At 39.2% G+C, this 17053-nt stretch overlaps 1 protein-coding gene across 7 annotated transcripts in view; it reads left to right on the forward strand.

Moving 5' to 3' along the window:
* The window catches only part of Wdr47 (WD repeat domain 47), a 67293-nt gene extending 52102 nt beyond the window's left edge, over positions 1-15191 (forward strand). For 4 of the 7 annotated variants that reach the window (XM_048363717.1, XM_048363718.1, XM_048363720.1 and 1 more), the window contains 7 exons: positions 743-818; positions 3765-3922; positions 6531-6700; positions 7382-7558; positions 8075-8206; positions 12517-12735; positions 13927-15191. In XM_048363717.1, the coding sequence (XP_048219674.1) occupies positions 743-818; positions 3765-3922; positions 6531-6700; positions 7382-7558; positions 8075-8206; positions 12517-12735; positions 13927-14069 (1075 nt within the window). In that variant the 3' untranslated portion in view covers positions 14070-15191. The remainder of the gene's footprint in view (positions 1-742; positions 819-3764; positions 3923-6530; positions 6701-7381; positions 7559-8074; positions 8207-12516; positions 12736-13926) is intronic. The other 3 variants (XM_048363719.1, XM_048363723.1, XM_048363724.1) reach the window with 1 other exon arrangement.
* The last annotated feature ends 1862 nt before the right edge of the window (positions 15192-17053 follow it).

Below are 17053 nucleotides of genomic sequence, written 5' to 3' on the forward strand. Positions count from 1 at the left end.
GATAGAGAGGTATTTAAAAAACTGTGTGTGTGTATACACATAAATTTATGAATCATCTGTCTGAGTACATTTGTTTGTGACCTCATGAAAAAGTAATTAAGTAGAAATTGTTCTATTAAGGAACTCTCTAAACTGTTAGTTTTGGCTATTTTTTTCTCAGGCTGGATAATTTTCCTAAAGGCAGTTTCCAGGCTCTTGGCTAGGGTATGATTTAAACATTGTAACGGGAACTTGGGAACTAAGCAGAGGAAGGGTACTTAACACCCTACATGAAACGTGTAGACTCTACAGAAACCTTTCCATTTTGGCTTTTCATCTATCCTTACAATTCTCCCTAGAATCACTGAACCTAAAGCCTCTTAACAAATGCCTCCACAAAGTGTCTTGTATGTATCCATGTGTATATATGTCTAGTAGTGGGGTGTGAATTCTTGGCGTTTTTGTTTTTTTTTTATCACACACAGCTTCCTCTCTACCACTTGATCCGTACCTCCACTTATGGCCTTTTGCTGTTTAATTGGAGATAGAAGTCTCACGGCTTGACTGCCCAGGCTGGCTTATCTGTGATTCTCAGATCTCGCCTTCTGAGCAGCTGGGATTGTAGATCTGAGCTCCATCAACATCAAGTTCAATGGTGGTCATTGAGGATCCTTTGCTAAAAGGAAAAATTAAAGACCGAAGGGTTAAGTTTTGTTTCCGCTTTGATATGCAGAGTAAACTATTTGAATTTCTATTCTCACAGCTCCTCAGAACATTCAGTCATTAAGTCATCTCTTGGAGATTCTTCAGGGAGTCTATCAAGGTCAAGAGGGGAAGAGGTAATATTTCAGAGGACAATGTTTCATTTTTACTTATATTTGCAAATGATCCTGTAGAATTTGCAGTTCAAAGATGCTGTTTTTAGAAATGGTCATTATTGTTACTGTATATTTGGTAGTTGAGTGCTTCGTGGACTAAGTAGATATGTTGTTATCTTAGAAAACACATTTGCGAGTTGGAGTTCATATTAATATGGCTCTGTAGTGACTCTGAATTGGGACTCCATGCTATGCTCTGAATAATTGATTATGGTTAATTTGTTCAGATGATATTGATATCTCTGTTGTGCCTCTCACCAATATGCTTATTCTGTGCTTTGAAATTAAACAACCTATCCTAACTGTTATTTCTTCTAGTTTAAAATTTATCTCCATTAAAAAATACATTGTTATGGCTGGGAATGTGGCTTAGTGGTAGAATGCTTGCCCTAGCATGTATGAAGCCCTGGGTTGATTCCTCAGTACCATATAAACAGAAAAAACTGCAAGTGGTGCTTTGGCCCAAGGGGCAGAGTGCTAGCCTTGAGCAAAAAGATGCTCTGGAACAGGTGCCCAGGCCAGGGGCAGGCCTAGAGTTCAAGCCCCAGGACTGGCAAAAAAGAAGAAGAAATGTTGTTAACTGGGCTAACAACATTTAATCCTTCTTACTTGGGAGGTTGAGATCTGAGGATTGAGGTTCGAAGTCATCCTGGACCATAAAGTCCCTGATACTCTTATCTCCAATTAACCCCCCAAAGGCCACAAGTAGAGCTGTGTATTAAGTGGCAGAGCACTAATGAGTGAAAAAGCTAAGGGGCAGCACCTAGGCCCTGAGTTCAAGTCTCAGTTCTGCCCCTCACGCCTGAATATTGTTTTCAGATGCATATAGGTACCACATAGGTAATATAAATGAAAAATATCCATTGATTTCATAAGTATATAGGAATATTTATCTGTGCACAAAGAAATATGATGCCAATGTTTCTGGTTCTTTTGGCCTTTTATTTTTTAATCTTTTTATTTTTAAAAATGAAAAGTTAAAAATCAACATTTTCATGTGCAATCTTTTATTTCATAGATTACTAATTAAAACAATTGAAAAGAAAGGAAAGTTTTGTAGCTTATTGTTAATATGTCATTTAATCAATTATTTATTGTCTTTTTTCTCCTTTATTAATGGGAAATGAATGCTACATTTTTCTAGCCAATAAATTCATATGAATAACAGAATTCAGTTATAGAAGATGAGCATAGTATGGTAGTGGTACTTATCATTGGTCCTAGAGCACTTACACTATAACCAGAGCTGATATGATTTGTCTTGAAGTGTATATTTGACATTCGTATATCCAGAAGATAGGATTTGGTTGTGTTTTTTGCTGACAATTTGTCTGAAGATCTTTGGTCTTAGGTCCAGTCACCTCTGTGGCCCACGTATCATGTTTGAATAACAGTGTGATTTCAAATGACAACCAATAGCAAGAGTTTCCAAAGCTTTTATACAGAATGACCTCAATTTGCCTCTTTAGGAGATTGCTGTGGACAAATAGACTGACAGTTTAAAATAACCTGAAACTGAAATGTTCTATTTAAAATAATTTTTATAGTTCTAAAAGGGCATTTTACAATTTCATTTTGGGATACCGAAATATTCATTTCTGCAGATAATGGTAAGCTTTAAAAATATTTAAATGAGGGCTGGGAATATGGCCTAGTGGCAAGAGTGCTTGCCTCACATACATGAAGCCCAGGGTTCGATTCCCCAGCATCACATATATAGAAAATGGCCAGAAGTGGCGCTGTGGCTCAAGTGGCAGAGTGCTAGCCTTGAGCAAAAAGAAGCCAGGGACAGTGCTCAGTCCCTGAGTCCAAGGCCCAGGACTGGCACCAAAAAAAAAAAAAATTAAATGAATTAAAGAACAGTGATTTGTACTTTCACCCTTCCTTCCTCCTTCTTTTCTCTCTCCCTTTCTTTTTATTTTATTCTATCTTGTCTATCTATCTATCTATCTATCTATCTATCTATCTATCTATCTATCTATCTCTTGTCAGCCATGCAGCTTGGTATCAGGATTTTAGTCTGTCCCTGTGCTCTCTTTTGCTCAAGGCTAGCGCTCTACCACTTTGAACCACAGTGGGCTGGGGATATAGCCTAGTGGCAAGAGTGCCTGCCTCGGATACACGAGGCCCTAGGTTCGATTCCCCAGCACCACATATACAGAAAACGGCCAGAAGCGGCGCTGTGGCTCAAGTGGCAGAGTGCTAGCCTTGAGCGGGAAGAAGCCAGGGACAGTGCTCAGGCCCTGAGTCCAAGGCCCAGGACTGGCCAAAAAAAAAAAAAAAAAAAAAAAAAAAACACTTTGAACCACAGCATCACTTCCTGATTTCAGGTGGTTAATGGAGATAAAAGTCTCAGGGACTTTCCTGCCCCAGCTGGCTTTGAACTATGATCCTCAGATCTCAGCTTCCTGAGAGGCTAGGATTACAGGCGTGAGCTGCCAGTTCCCAACTTTAATTTTTTTTGAGAATGAGATTTTAGAATGTTTCCCGGGCTAGGCTAGTCTATTCTAGAGCTGATCTTCTGACTCAGCTCCCCAAGTAATTATCCAAATACTTGATTCTTTGAAAAACACAAATGATACTCTATAATCTTCTGTCATTTTTACTGGAATTTTAATGTCTATGAATTCCCCTTCCTTGATATTTAAAGAGAACTTAATATATAGAAATATACTCTTAATCATGTGTTTTGTTTTAATGTAAAAACCCAAATGTTTATAAACTATCTGACTTTCATTTATCAATGCTTAAGTTTAAAATAAAAACATTGGGTTAATTTGGATTTTTCACTTAGAAGATTATTGGTTGCTCAAGCAGGAATAATACATGAGTTGATCAAATAGGAGTAGTTCAAATGAATTTAAAATTAGATAAAGAGGAATTCTTCTAATCTCATTCTTTCCATAGGATGACAAGTCAAAAAAGCAGTTTGTTTGTATTAACACCCTAGAAGACACACAAGCTGTTAGAGCAGTGGCTTTTCATCCAAGTGGTAGTTTATATGCTGTTGGTTCCAATTCAAAAACTCTGAGAGTGTGTGCCTATCCAGAAGTAATTGATGCAAGGTAAGAAGATCTCGTTTGTAACGTCACACTTGCCTTATATTAAAACTGCCTGTATCAGCGTCTTTTATCAGAGTTGTCATTCAATGATGTTTCAGTACTTCCTTCCTTTTACTAAGGTTTATTTTTGAGGGAAAAATAATACACTTGAATAACTTCACTAATTTTGTGATTATTTCTCAAATGTTTCTGATTAGGTCATTGTACATCAGTATTGCAATCTTCCTGATTTTTATGATTTTTTTACCTTTTTATCTGAAAAGTAATGATAATTCAGTTAAATTATGTAAGATAAAAACACAGTAAGGCTGACTGTAAGCTAAGGAAAGAAGGAGTTTAGGTTGTAAAGTTAGTATTGTCCATCTAAACTGACATAAATTAATTGAGTAACCTAACAATGATTTTACCCTCTGGCTTAACCTGTAGTGGGATTTAAAATGAGGCATACATGTCTAAAGACATGTGGTTAAAAGTGAACACATTTATTACTCCTGTATTTGTAGCTCAATGGGAAAGCACTTCCCTGCATGCACATGATGCTGGACACTGGGTGCGACCTTGACCGCCAGTCCAGCAGGACAAAAAGAAAGAAAAAGGTGAATAGCTCAGATGTGACCTCACAGGAAATCTGGATTGTAACTCTGGATTTTGATTAGGTAGACTTTCTGTCAATTTGTTCAAGTGTTTGCTATCAAGATAAATTGGCACAGTAGGAGATGACTCCAGTGGTAATGTACTTTCCTAGCAAACAGAAGGCCCTGAGTTCCAGTCCCAGTACTGAAAACTAAAAAAACAAGCAAAACCCCTCACATTATAGAGATCATGAGTTATTTGTGGTTAGGGACATGAATGCCATAAAAGGAATAATTCTTTTACCAGTATACAAACCCCCACAAACAAAACAGAGACTATTTGTATTTTAGACTTTTTTTGTACAAATCTTAAGATTTATTATAACCTAGTTTAAGAAGGAGAGTATGATTTTTGGTTGTCTCTGAACTCAATAATTTTGGGTAGTACTGAGGTTTGAACTCAGGGCCTGTGCTTGCTACACAGGTATTCTACCATTCTGACCATGCTCTTGGAAACCAGTAGTTTTGACTAATGGAATGTGGTAACATCTATTTTTTTAAATTTATTTTGTTTTTGTTGCCAGTCCTGGGGTGTGGACTCAGGGCCTGAGCACTGTCCCTGACTTCTTTTTGCTCAAAGCTAGCACTCTAGTGAGCCACAGCGCCACTTCCGGCTTTTTTCTGTATATGTGGTGCTGAGGAATCGAACCCAGGGCTTCATGTATACGAGGTGAGCACTTTACCACTAGGCCATATTCCCAGCCCTGTGGTAACATCCAAAGGTTAGAGAAATGAAGAATAGAGCCCAGCTTGGGTTATAGTATTTTAAAATGTGGTATATAACTTATTGGTGTTCTTTATATAATTAAATAGGAATACATAAAAGAAAATGCAGGATTCCAGATCAAGGGGTAGAAAATAGCAGTCATAAAGGAAGAGCTAAAGACAAATTTATTTAGCAAATATATTTAGAAATGACTAATATTAAATGCCAAATTTATTATGCTGAGCCTCAGGTCCCTCACCTACACATTTATCCTCCATTTCCTGATCTCTGATTTTCTTACAGCTTACTCATACTCCATGTTCTGCCAGAATTTTACCTACTGTATCTTGTCTTCAGTAGAAACTTGCTATAACTAACTTTTATCTGCTCACTGTACATGAGTGGTTATGACAGTATCTAATCTACTAGATTTTAAACTCTGGAAAGAGATCATCCTCTTATTCATTTTTCACCTTCCTCTCACTTCAGGCACATTCCTCATGTTATTTGTTTAATGAATGGATTGAGTTTTTCTAATTTAGAAGCATCAGTAGCTTTCTTTTACTGTTTTACTTCTGGGTTTCAAAAAAATCCACGGAAAATAAGAGAACTGAGTATTTTTTAAGTCATATTCCTACGTGCTATGAAATGAGAGATTAGTAGGATAAAAGTTTATAATTTTATTCTTTTGATTATAAATATGGTTTCTGTTTCCTTTACGATTTTGGAAACTTTTCAAACTTAATAGTGTTTGTTTCCATTTATAAGAGGCCAGTGTATCAACTGGGGCAAGGTTATGATTACAGATACTGCTTATAAGAAAAAGCAGGGACAGAATGGTGTACCATACAGAAAATAGAAGTCCTTCAGAGTTAGCAGATTATACTCCTGGCCAAGTGTTCTTGGCTTTTGTTTGTTACAACTTACTGGGCTGTGAAACCCAGGGTTTATGACTGCTGGAAGCACTCTTGGAGTGAGCTTGTGAGTGTAATATCCAAGGAGGAGGTAGAAGGAAGTGGAGGGTTGAAGCACATACTCCCGTGAGTGGGACTCAGCCTTGCACCGAGAGGCGGCCTGGAGGTTCCTCCTGTGGGTGCAGCCGGACTTGGGCAAGCCAGAACGCGCTTGCACATGCGCTCCAGCTCCTTGTCTGATGAAAACTGTTAATAACCTGTTATCTCACATCCTCTTTGCTCGCTCCTTCAAAGACAGCTTCATATTAACTAATATTAGCAAGTAATTGAAATGTCTTTATGTCGTTTTGTTCTTTCAGTACACATGACACTCCTAAGCAGCCAGTGGTGCGTTTTAAAAGGAACAAACATCACAAAGGATCCATTTACTGTGTGGCTTGGAGTCCTTGTGGACAGTTATTAGCAACAGGATCAAATGACAAATATGTCAAAGTGCTACCCTTCAACGCAGAGAACTGTAATGCAACAGGTAGGGCCCAAGTATGGAAGCAGTAGCGGGCCAGGATGTCCTTTACATGTCCCAGTGTTGGATCTGTCATCAATGGAATCTAAAACTATAATCTTAAAGTATGTTTTATGTTTTAGTATTTTGGTTACATTGAGATATTATTACTCTCCTTTTAGTAAATTTTTACATATGACCAGTTGGTATCTGAATTTTAGAAATTTATTAATAGAAAAATAGCTTTTAAGGGTTGTGGGGAATATAGCTAAGTGGTAGGTTTTTCTCTTGCTTAATTAATATACACAAGGCTCTGGGTTTAATATGCACATAAAACACAGACACATATGCATGCATGCACGCATACACACACACACACACACACACACACACACTCACATCTTTTGTGTAAGTACCAGAATTAGATCAACAGATCATCTGTTACCAGCAATCTGTTAACAAAGTAGCTAGAGAGTATCTGTCCTCTCTTTTTCTTGGTAATTTTATGTAGTCAGCTTTGCTCTTAGGATTGGTTATAACTGAATCTGCATTTTTATTTCCTGAAGTTGCATATTCAATGAAGTGAAGTTGATGAGTGTCAATCCCTAAGTAAAATACAGATCATACTGGTTTTGTGACAGTTTAGCAATCTTGTCATCACAGTGAAGTTGAGCAGCATCTTTTTTTTTCTTTAAATTCTTATTGCTGTTTCAGGACCGGATCTGGAATTTAGTATGCATGATGGGACAATTAGAGACCTGGCATTTATGGAAGGCCCAGAAAGTGGTGGAGCTATTTTAATAAGTGCTGGAGCAGGGGACTGTAACATTTATACAACAGATTGTCAAAGAGGACAGGGCCTCCATGCTTTGAGTGGACACACCGGTAAGTGCTATCAGTCTCCAGCCCTGCTTCTGCCTTTGTTCAACTTGTGCTTGTTTTCCTCTCTTCCTTCTCATTAATGAGGGGTGTGTGTGTGTGTGTGTGTGTGTGTGTGTGTGTGTGTGTGTGTGAGAGAGAGAGAGAGAGAGAGAGAATACATACATAATCAAGATTTAGGGAATTTTTATCCCAAAAGCTTAATTTGCAAAGTATGGATAGCAACAGAGTAATAACATTTCAGTGCTATTGATATATAAAATATCTCTTCTGAAGGCTGTTACTGTCATGTAATTCCTTAATTCTCACCATGAATTTATGATGTTGGAGGTTTCAGCTCCATTTTGTGCAAGAAGGAAGCGAGACTGAGAGTGTAGAAGGGCAAAGCCTATCTGATACATGTAGAGAATCTCTATCACAGAGTGTATCTGATTAACCAGACCATTACTTGCCCAAGAGTATTTAGTTTTGCAAATACTGTGGAAGGACTTTTCCCAAAGCAACAACTCTGATCTTTTCCAGGGCACATTTTAGCACTTTACACCTGGAGTGGCTGGATGATTGCATCTGGTTCCCAAGATAAGACTGTTAGGTTCTGGGATCTGCGAGTGCCAAGCTGTGTTCGTGTTGTCGGCACAACATTTCATGGAACTGGTAGGTTCTCTCTTAATTTAAATGAAGTTGTCTGAGAAAGAACTTTATGAATGACAATAGCCTCTGTTCTCCTGTCTACAGTGCAAAGAGGTAGAAGTCATGAATAAATGCTTTGTATTTTATTGATTACTTTTGTTTCTTTCAAAATGCTTGTTACTATATTTATAGAAATAAGAATTAAGCTTAGGACATGAAGGCTCATAGAGAAGATTAAGTATTATGTTCCAAATTATTTTGTTAGCAGGGCAATTTTAGAGCCCAGACCTTTAAAAATATTCTTTTTAATGGGCCCATGAATAGTGACTTACATTTTATTCTAGCTGCTTAGGAGACAGACATTAGGAGGGCCATGGTTGGAGGCTAGCCCAGGCAAAAAGTTAGACCCTTTAAAAGAACTGGGTGTGTAATCTGTGATCTGGATCTGTAATCTCAGCTACACAAGAGGCATGGATAAGAAGGTTACAGTCCCAAATGCATCCCAGGAATAAATCATAAGACCAAATCTGAAAAATAGCAAGCAAAAACAGGGCTGAGGGTGCGGTCATGGTAATGCCTGCCTAGCAAGCATGGGGCCCTGAGTTTAAGCCGTGTTATCAGCCAAAAAGAAAAACAAAACAAGAAGTAGGTCCGGTCCCTAAAAGGCTATTTAGCTTTCTGTTTCTCAGAGACAATAATTTTTAACTTTCATAGTTGTTTCCACTTAATATTTGTTTCCCTATTTCTAAATAATGATTATAATATTATTTATTGATTTATTTACCTTATAATATAAAGTTTTTATGTCACTTTCTGATTATTATTATTTTTTTCTGTACCAGGCATTGAACTTTTGGGCTTTGTGCTTGCTGGGCAGGCACTCTACCCAACCCTCCCTCACTCCACTCTCCCTCCTGCCACCCTCCCTCCCTCCACCCCTGGCTTTCACTCTACCCAACCCTCCCTCCCTACACCTTACACACACACCTACCCCTTTCACTCTACCCAACCCTCCCTCCACCACCACCACCACCCACTTTCACTTTCTGACTTTCATTGTCTGTTTTTCAAGAGCACCATGGACTTTCCTGGCTGGGGCTGGCTCTAACTATGATCCTGATATCTTAGCCTCTTGAGTAGCTAGGATTATAGGCAAGAGCTACCCATGCAGAGCTTTTATGTTATATCACCAAACTCTTTTCACTATTTAATACAGTGTATTTATTTACTTATTGCTTATCTCCTCTAATAGATATTAAGTTGTATCAAAGTAACATACCTTTTTTTGTGATAGAATTATATTCATTCATCATACTATATATAAGAGACATACCCGTTTTGTTTTCCAGAATAGTTACAGTACCTACTATATAGTGCCATGCCAAGGGAGTAGTGATTTAATAATCACTTTTTGAATAAATAAATCTGGGTTTTTGTTGGCATCATCAACTTTGTATGTTTTGGACTAAACTCCTGCATATTTCTTCTGCGAGTCAACAGTTCTCATTTTTCCTAATTTTAATGATATTCACTTATTTCCCTATTGGGCAATCAAGCAAGATTATTTGATATCTAGGACTCGTTTAAAAAGTTTTTCCCTTGCCAGGTGCTGGTGGCTCACACCTATAATCCTAGCTACTCAGGAGGCTGAGATCTGAGGATTGCAGTTTGAAGCCAGGCTAAGCAGATGTCTGTGAGACTCTCATCTCCAGTAAACTACTAAGAAAAAGCTGGAGGTGGTACTGAGACTCAAGTGGAAGAGTGCTATTCTTGAGCACAAATAGGCTCAGAGACAGCGCTCAGGCCCCGTGTTCATGTCCCATGACCAGTCCCTCACCCCCTCCCCCGCCAATTTTATTCCTTATTCAGGCAGTTAGTTGCAATATTGTTGTTCTTCCCCCACCCTAAAATCTATCTGTCCTTGTTTAAGCCTTTATTCTCTCATTATCCCATTATTGTATCTTGTTGGACAATGGGTTGTCTTCGTTTACAATCCTTCTGTTTTGATATTTTCACTTAGTATAACTTACCAAAAGTACTGTTCGGATCATATTCTCTTGCTTAGCAAGTCCACAGTGATTTTTCACTATCTCCAGGAACAGTTCAAGTCCTATAGTGCTTAAGGTCTTGCTTTCCCTCACTGCCCCAGTACTGAGGATTAAACTCAGTCTTGAGTCTGCAGGCAGGCCCTCTGCTACTTGAGCCAGGCCTTTTCCAGATAGGGTCTTGCTTTATGCCCCGGCCAGCCCAGGCTGCAGTTCTCTTACTTGTGTCTACCCATGTCACTGGGAATGATAGGAGAGTGATACTGCAACTAGCCATCAATTGAGATGGAGTCTCTCAAACTTTTATTGCTGGGGCTGGCCTTAAATCTCTGTCCTCTTTGTTTTGTTTTGTTTTTGTTGCCAGTCCTGGGGCATGGACTCAGGGTCTGAGCACTGTTCCCTGGCTTCTTTTTGCTCAAGGCTAGCACTCTACCTCTTGAGCCACAGAGCCACTTCCAGCGTTTTCTATATATGTGGTGCTGAGGAATCGAACCCAGGACTTAATGTATACGAGGCAAGCGCTTTACCACTAGGCTACATTCCCAGCCCCAAATCTCTGTCCTCTTATCTGTGCCTCCCAAGTTCCTAGGATTAATTACAGCCTTGAATCACTGTGCCAAGTGCTGCCTTGAAGGTTTTTTATATTTGTCTTCTAATCATGTTCTCATGTACTCTTTTCATCATAGCTCCTTTTCCTCTGTCAAAATTTTGAGAAAAGACTAAATTACACAGGCATATCTATATGTCTACGTACATTCCGTTTACTATTTTTCAAGATCTAATCTATGACCCTTTTGTTCGATTAAGTCTTCCCAGACTGCCTTGGAGAAGAGCAGTGTTCACTTCAATCTTATTTTTTATTATGGACCTCATTCAAGGAGAAAATTTTAATTTTTTTCTAATTAGAAAAATTAAATGCTAAGAAACAAGATTTTGCTAGAGAGAGGTGAGCTTTGGAAAACATATAAACTATTGTTAGTATTTAAGATTTTTGTCAGAAAAACCATAAAACAAAAAACCAGTGGCTCAAACCTGTAATCCTAGCTATTCAGGAAGAGGTTAAGATCTAAGGATTGTGGTTCAAAGCCACCCCAAGCAGGAAATCTGTGAGGCTCTTATCTCCACCAAAAAGCCAGAAGTGGAGCTGAGATTGAAGTGGTAGAGTTGAATGAAAGAGCTAAAGGAGAGCACCAGGCCCTGAGTTCAAGCCTCCAGTAAAAAGATTTTTTTTTTTTCTTTCTTTCTTTCTTTTTTTTTTTTTGCCAGTCCTGGGCTTGGACTCAGGGCCTGAGCACTGTCCCTGGCTTCTTTTTGCTCAAGGCTAGCACTCTGCCACTTGAGCCACAGCGCCACATCTGGCCGTTTTCTATATATGTGGTGCTGGGGAATCGAACTCAGGGCTTCATGTATGTGAGGCAGGCACTCTTGCCACTAGGCCATATTCCCAGCCCTTTTTTCTTTCTTAATCCCCCTCCTGCTGTTTGAACTCCAGGCCTGGACACTGTCCCTAAGCTTTTGTGCTCAAGGCTAGTCTCCACCTCTTGAGCCACAGTTCCACTTAACTCTTTTTTGGTAGTTAACTGGAGAGAAGAGTCTCATGAACAACAGGAGCTGGGTAGCTTTGAACCGTGATCCCCAGATCTTAGTCTCCTGAATAGCTAGGATTACAGACATGAGTTACTGGCCCCTGGCTCTAAGAACCATTTGAATCCTCCCCATTGACAATATGTTAGGGTTAAGGCTCTAGTTTTTGGATTCAGAACTTATTTTCTGTTGATAGTAAATCTTGAGTTGCTTTAGGACATTTCTTATTTTAAAATACAATTTTATAATTTTTAAAATATAAAATTGTAAAATTTTAAGAAATTATTAACATTATAAAAATTTATAATTGCCCTAAAATATAATTTGTTAGTGATTTTTTTTGTTCCTCCAATTAGGCATTGAATATAAGGGTATTTCCAGATGTTTACGTGACAGTGCCCACAGTGGATTAGGAGAGCCACTTTGTCTAATGTGGCTTGTTCATTGTAGTATTAACAATGCTTTTCCAATGGGTTCTTTCAACTTAAGAAACCAGACTTACAGAATCTGGCTTCACCCTTGCCCCCCAAAATATACTAGTGCTTATTGCTTGGCTACTAATTTGGATTTCTTTTTCTGTAATACTGAAGAATATTGGTAAGCTACATTAAAGCATTGGTATGTGGCTCAATGCAACATAATTAGCCATGGTGCAGATTAGGTATACTAATTTTCTGTATTGAAACTTTGATTGCCTCACTACAGGCAGTGCAGTGGCGTCAGTAGCTGTAGATCCCAGTGGCCGGCTTTTAGCTACTGGTCAAGAAGACTCCAGCTGCATGCTGTATGACATAAGAGGAGGGAGAATGGTTCAGAGCTACCACCCGCACTCCAGTGATGTCCGTTCTGTTCGCTTTTCCCCTGGAGCTCACTACCTGCTAACAGGCTCTTATGATATGAAAATAAAGGTGACAGACCTCCAAGGTGATTGAGATTGACCTCTGATTTTAGTCTCTCCTATTTTGAAGTTTTTTTTTTTCTGAATCTGGTGTAATTGAAATAATATAAAGATTCACTGTTTATTTAAAATTTTGCTACAAGAAGCCTTCATGCACTTTAAATAATCTGCTTAATAAAATTAGTATTTTATTTAAAGTGCATGAGGGTTTCTTATAGCAAATTGTTAAGTAAACAGTGAATCTTTATATTGTTGAATAGTTTTATCTACTATAGTAAATTATGAGATAAATGAGGGATTTATGCAAATGTACTAACTTCAAAAACAACTCTAGGGGCCGGGGATTGAGGTCAGTGGAACAGCAAGGTCCTGGCTTTGGTCTTCAGCTCTGCCAAAAAAAAACAAAACACTAATGTTATTAAACAGATTACATAGTCTGCATGAGGGAGTGGAGGGAATCCACAGGGAATCTGCCATGCTTCCTAGGTTTCTGAGCAGCCAGATGGTGCCATAAATTGAGAGAGGAAAATGGGTGGGAGGAGGAATTCTTGAAAAGCAAGCCAAGAAGTTTTAGACAAGTCAAACTTCTTCAGATGAAAGGTTCTGTGGATCTGAATCTGTTCTCTTTTTTTTTTTGCCAGTCCTGGGCCTTGAACTCAGGGCCTGAGCACTGTCCCTGGCTTCTTTTTGCTCAAGGCTAGCACTCTACCACTTGAGCCACAGCGCCACTTCTGGCCGTTTTCTGTATATGTGGTGCTGGGGAATTGAACCTAGGGCCTTGTGTATACAAGGCAAGCACTCTTGCCACCAGGCCATTTCCCCAGCCCTGGATCTGAATCTGAAGTGTTGGTGAGAAGTCAAGGTTGGATTTAAAATGGGTGTGAATCCTACGTATGTCAATGAGCAAGGTACAACACGGAATTTCATAGGTAGTAAGGTACCAAAGGAACAGATAAAATCTGCAGGCTGACAACTAGAATACCACGAACTTCTAAATTAGGAAGAGAAGAAAAGCCAGCAAAGGGGGCCAGGATGGAGTCAGGGAGTAACCAGGTACCGGAGCTTCCCAGGGAAAGCAGCAGTGGGGTCTCTCCTAGCATGATGGAGCTCTTTAAACCTTATATACTATAGTAGTTAAGAAGCAGGAAGCCGTAAAATCTATACAGATGCTCATTTTGTCTTTAAAATGAACATTTCTCTCTTTTTTTTAAATTTAGGGGACCTCACCAAGCAGCTTCCTGTCATGGTGGTAGGGGAGCACAAGGACAAAGTGATTCAGTGCAGGTGGCACACCCAGGACCTCTCCTTCCTGTCATCCTCCGCAGACAGGACTGTGACCCTCTGGACTTACAGTGGCTAGCGTACACCCTGCGTTAGTCTGTGCAGCAGAAGCTCAGAGACGTAAGACTACTGAATTGTGAGAACTCCAGACCTGAAGAACAGACCGTCCAAGAGTGGGTTAGCATGAGGAAAGCTTTTAGCCGCTGTGTCCGGTTGGTGGAGGTATCGGGCAGCCACAGTGCTTTGTCTTCCATGCGAGCTTGCGGTGGTGCTCACTGCTCTGTCTGCAGAAGAGCTCTAAGTTGTGGTGCCCGCCCAGTCAAGGTGGATAATGTGTTTACGGTTTTGTGTTAAATGCATTCCTCAGTCACATTGAAACTGAATTTTACTTTTACGTGTATTATGATCTATACCGTGGCCACGTTCTACACAGGGACTCAGAAGCTGCTTTGCTCCTCTCACCATCCCATGTCATATCACTTTTCTTCTAGTGGCCAGAATTTTATGTCTCCCAAATTTTACATTGTCCTTTTCTCTTAAGGATCATTATGGAGTTTAAAGATGAATGGAAAACTGGTTCTTAGTTCATTATGTGGTATAGGCTTTTTTTTTTTTTTTAATTCTCAAACCCAGGGGATATGGTTATTATCCTGTCACATAATTTTGTTTCCGGCTAAAGGTTTGTGTGTTTGCTTCAGAAACGTGTTCATTTCAATATCTTGAATGCAACACGATACCTCCTTCAAAAATGGCACAGAGCAGCAGTGTGTAATGCGATATTTGGTGGAGTAATTATTTACTGGGTAGCATTTTCCTCTTACAATTTAAACACTTTGCCATAGATCATAGCGTGGCTTGAAATGCTATGTCTGCATGATAATTTAAAATGGGAAGTTTAAACTTTGCACTCCAAAAACGGGATTTTTTTTTCTGATACTGTTTTGTGTAACGCAAAATAATGATTTTATTTCTATGGCATTGTAGATCCTAACATTTATCTTTATTTTCATATTGTACAGTAATTTTAAGTTATTAAATAGGCTATTTTATTTATTTCCACTGCAGTTGTATTGGTACTAATAATTGAATTGTCTGTGCACTGTATGTAGCAAGCATTTTTAATCTATTGTACACATGTGGAAAGGGTACTAGAAGTGTAATTGTGCTTTTATTTCAATAAAGATCTCTTGACACTGAAACTACGTTTCTCAGCATCTGTGGATTTCCAGTGATATTTTCCAGTTTACTGGAAGTGGAACTAATGGAAGAATTCTATGATTATTTTTGTGTATGTGTGCCAGTAATGGGGCTTGAACTCGGGACCTAGGAGTTCTCCCTTAGCTGTTTTTGCTCAAGACTCGTGCTCTACCACTTGAGCTACAGCTCCACTTCCAGATTTTTGGTGGTTAATGGAAGATGAAGAGTCTCATCTACTTTCCTGCCCAGGCTTGCGTCCAACCACAGTCCTCCTTATATTTCAGACTCCTGAGTAACTAGGATTACAGGATGAGCCACTGGCACCCAGCCATAATCAGTTTCTTACTACTAATTTGCTTTTTAACCCTTGATAAGGTCATAGCTTTTATGTCTTCTTTCTGTCTTTTCTTTGTTTCCTTTTGTAGTGTTGGAGATTGAGCCCAGGGTCCCTTGCATATGCTAGGCAAATGCTCTACTATGATGCTATATCCTCAGCCTTGTATTGTGATTTTTTTTTAAATTAATAAAAACCTGTCTAGGGCTAGGGGTACAGTTCAGGGGTAAAGGCTTGACTAGCATGAGTAAGGGCTTGGTTTGATCCTTCCTGCCCGCACTGCTGAATGAATATAAAAATTCTAACTAAGATTCCATGGATCTCGAACTGATACTTCTTCAGGAAAACCTAGTTCGATTTTGGACATTTATTAGGTACATAATTTTTCCCTTTCAGGCAGCAGAAAGGACTTCTGCTAAAAACAAGCCACTCTTAAGTTTATTTCATACTTAACCTTTACATTTTAACTACTCCTGCAAGTTTGTGCGAAATTTAAAACTAGGAAAATGGGTTCAGTTTTAAATTTCATTTTTGACAAAGGTAAGGCAAGAATAATGATACCTGCTCTTTTTTCCATCTCAGATTTCCATTTCATTTTTCTTTTTTTTATAATTTATTAATTAAATATTTTGACAAGGTGTTGTACAAAAGGGGTACAGTTACATAGTAGGGCAGTGTGTACATTTCTTGTGATATCTTACACCCTGTTATTCTTCCCCTTCCCCAGATCAGGTAGACATATATACAATACACAGTGTACCAAAAACATATACAGTAGCCACGTGGCCTACGCCAAAGGAAATTTGCCCAGGGCTTTAAATGTAATGTCAACAATAGGGTTTGCTTATCTTTGTCTTATATGAACGTACATACATAGCTTTTGAGCTATTGTGATCCACTGAGAGGTCAATTTTTGACCTTTATATGTTGAGTAGTTGTTTGGTTTTAGTTACATACTGTTGGGTCGCTGACCCAAACCTGTGGGAAATACCATTTGACAAGAAGTTTTTGGTTTCACAGACCTGGTCTCTACTGTCTCCCCCTACCCCTACCTTAACAGTCATATATCAAGGAGGCCATGCCCCTTTGTTTTCTGTGTTCTAGGCTTGTCTCACTCAACATTATTTGTTCAAGTTCTGACCATTTCCCTGCGAATACCAATATTTCACCATTTCTAATCGCTATGTAGTATTCCATTGTGTATAGGTACCATATTTTTTGGATCAATTCATCTGTGGAGGGGCATCTGGGTTGTTTCTGTTGGGCTCTGGCTATACCTTTCAGGGGCAGTCCCGAGAGGCCTGCCTCTTCTTCCGCCCTGGGGCTGCGTGGCTGTTAGCCACTCCTACCTTTTCTCCAAACCAGCCCCACCTCCCGTCTGGCTCAGAGCACATGGATATCATAATGGGGGCGGTTCTGTGGGCTGTGATCTCTGCCTCTGGGGGAAGCTCCATGACATCACTGTGATGGACAGCTCAGATTAGCCTGTCGCTAATAAGAACTAGCGACTCCAGGTCCCTCCCCTTCCTGCC

The sequence above is a fragment of the Perognathus longimembris genome, chromosome 15 (assembly GCF_023159225.1).
Source record: "Perognathus longimembris pacificus isolate PPM17 chromosome 15, ASM2315922v1, whole genome shotgun sequence".
NCBI lineage: Eukaryota > Metazoa > Chordata > Mammalia > Rodentia > Heteromyidae > Perognathus > Perognathus longimembris.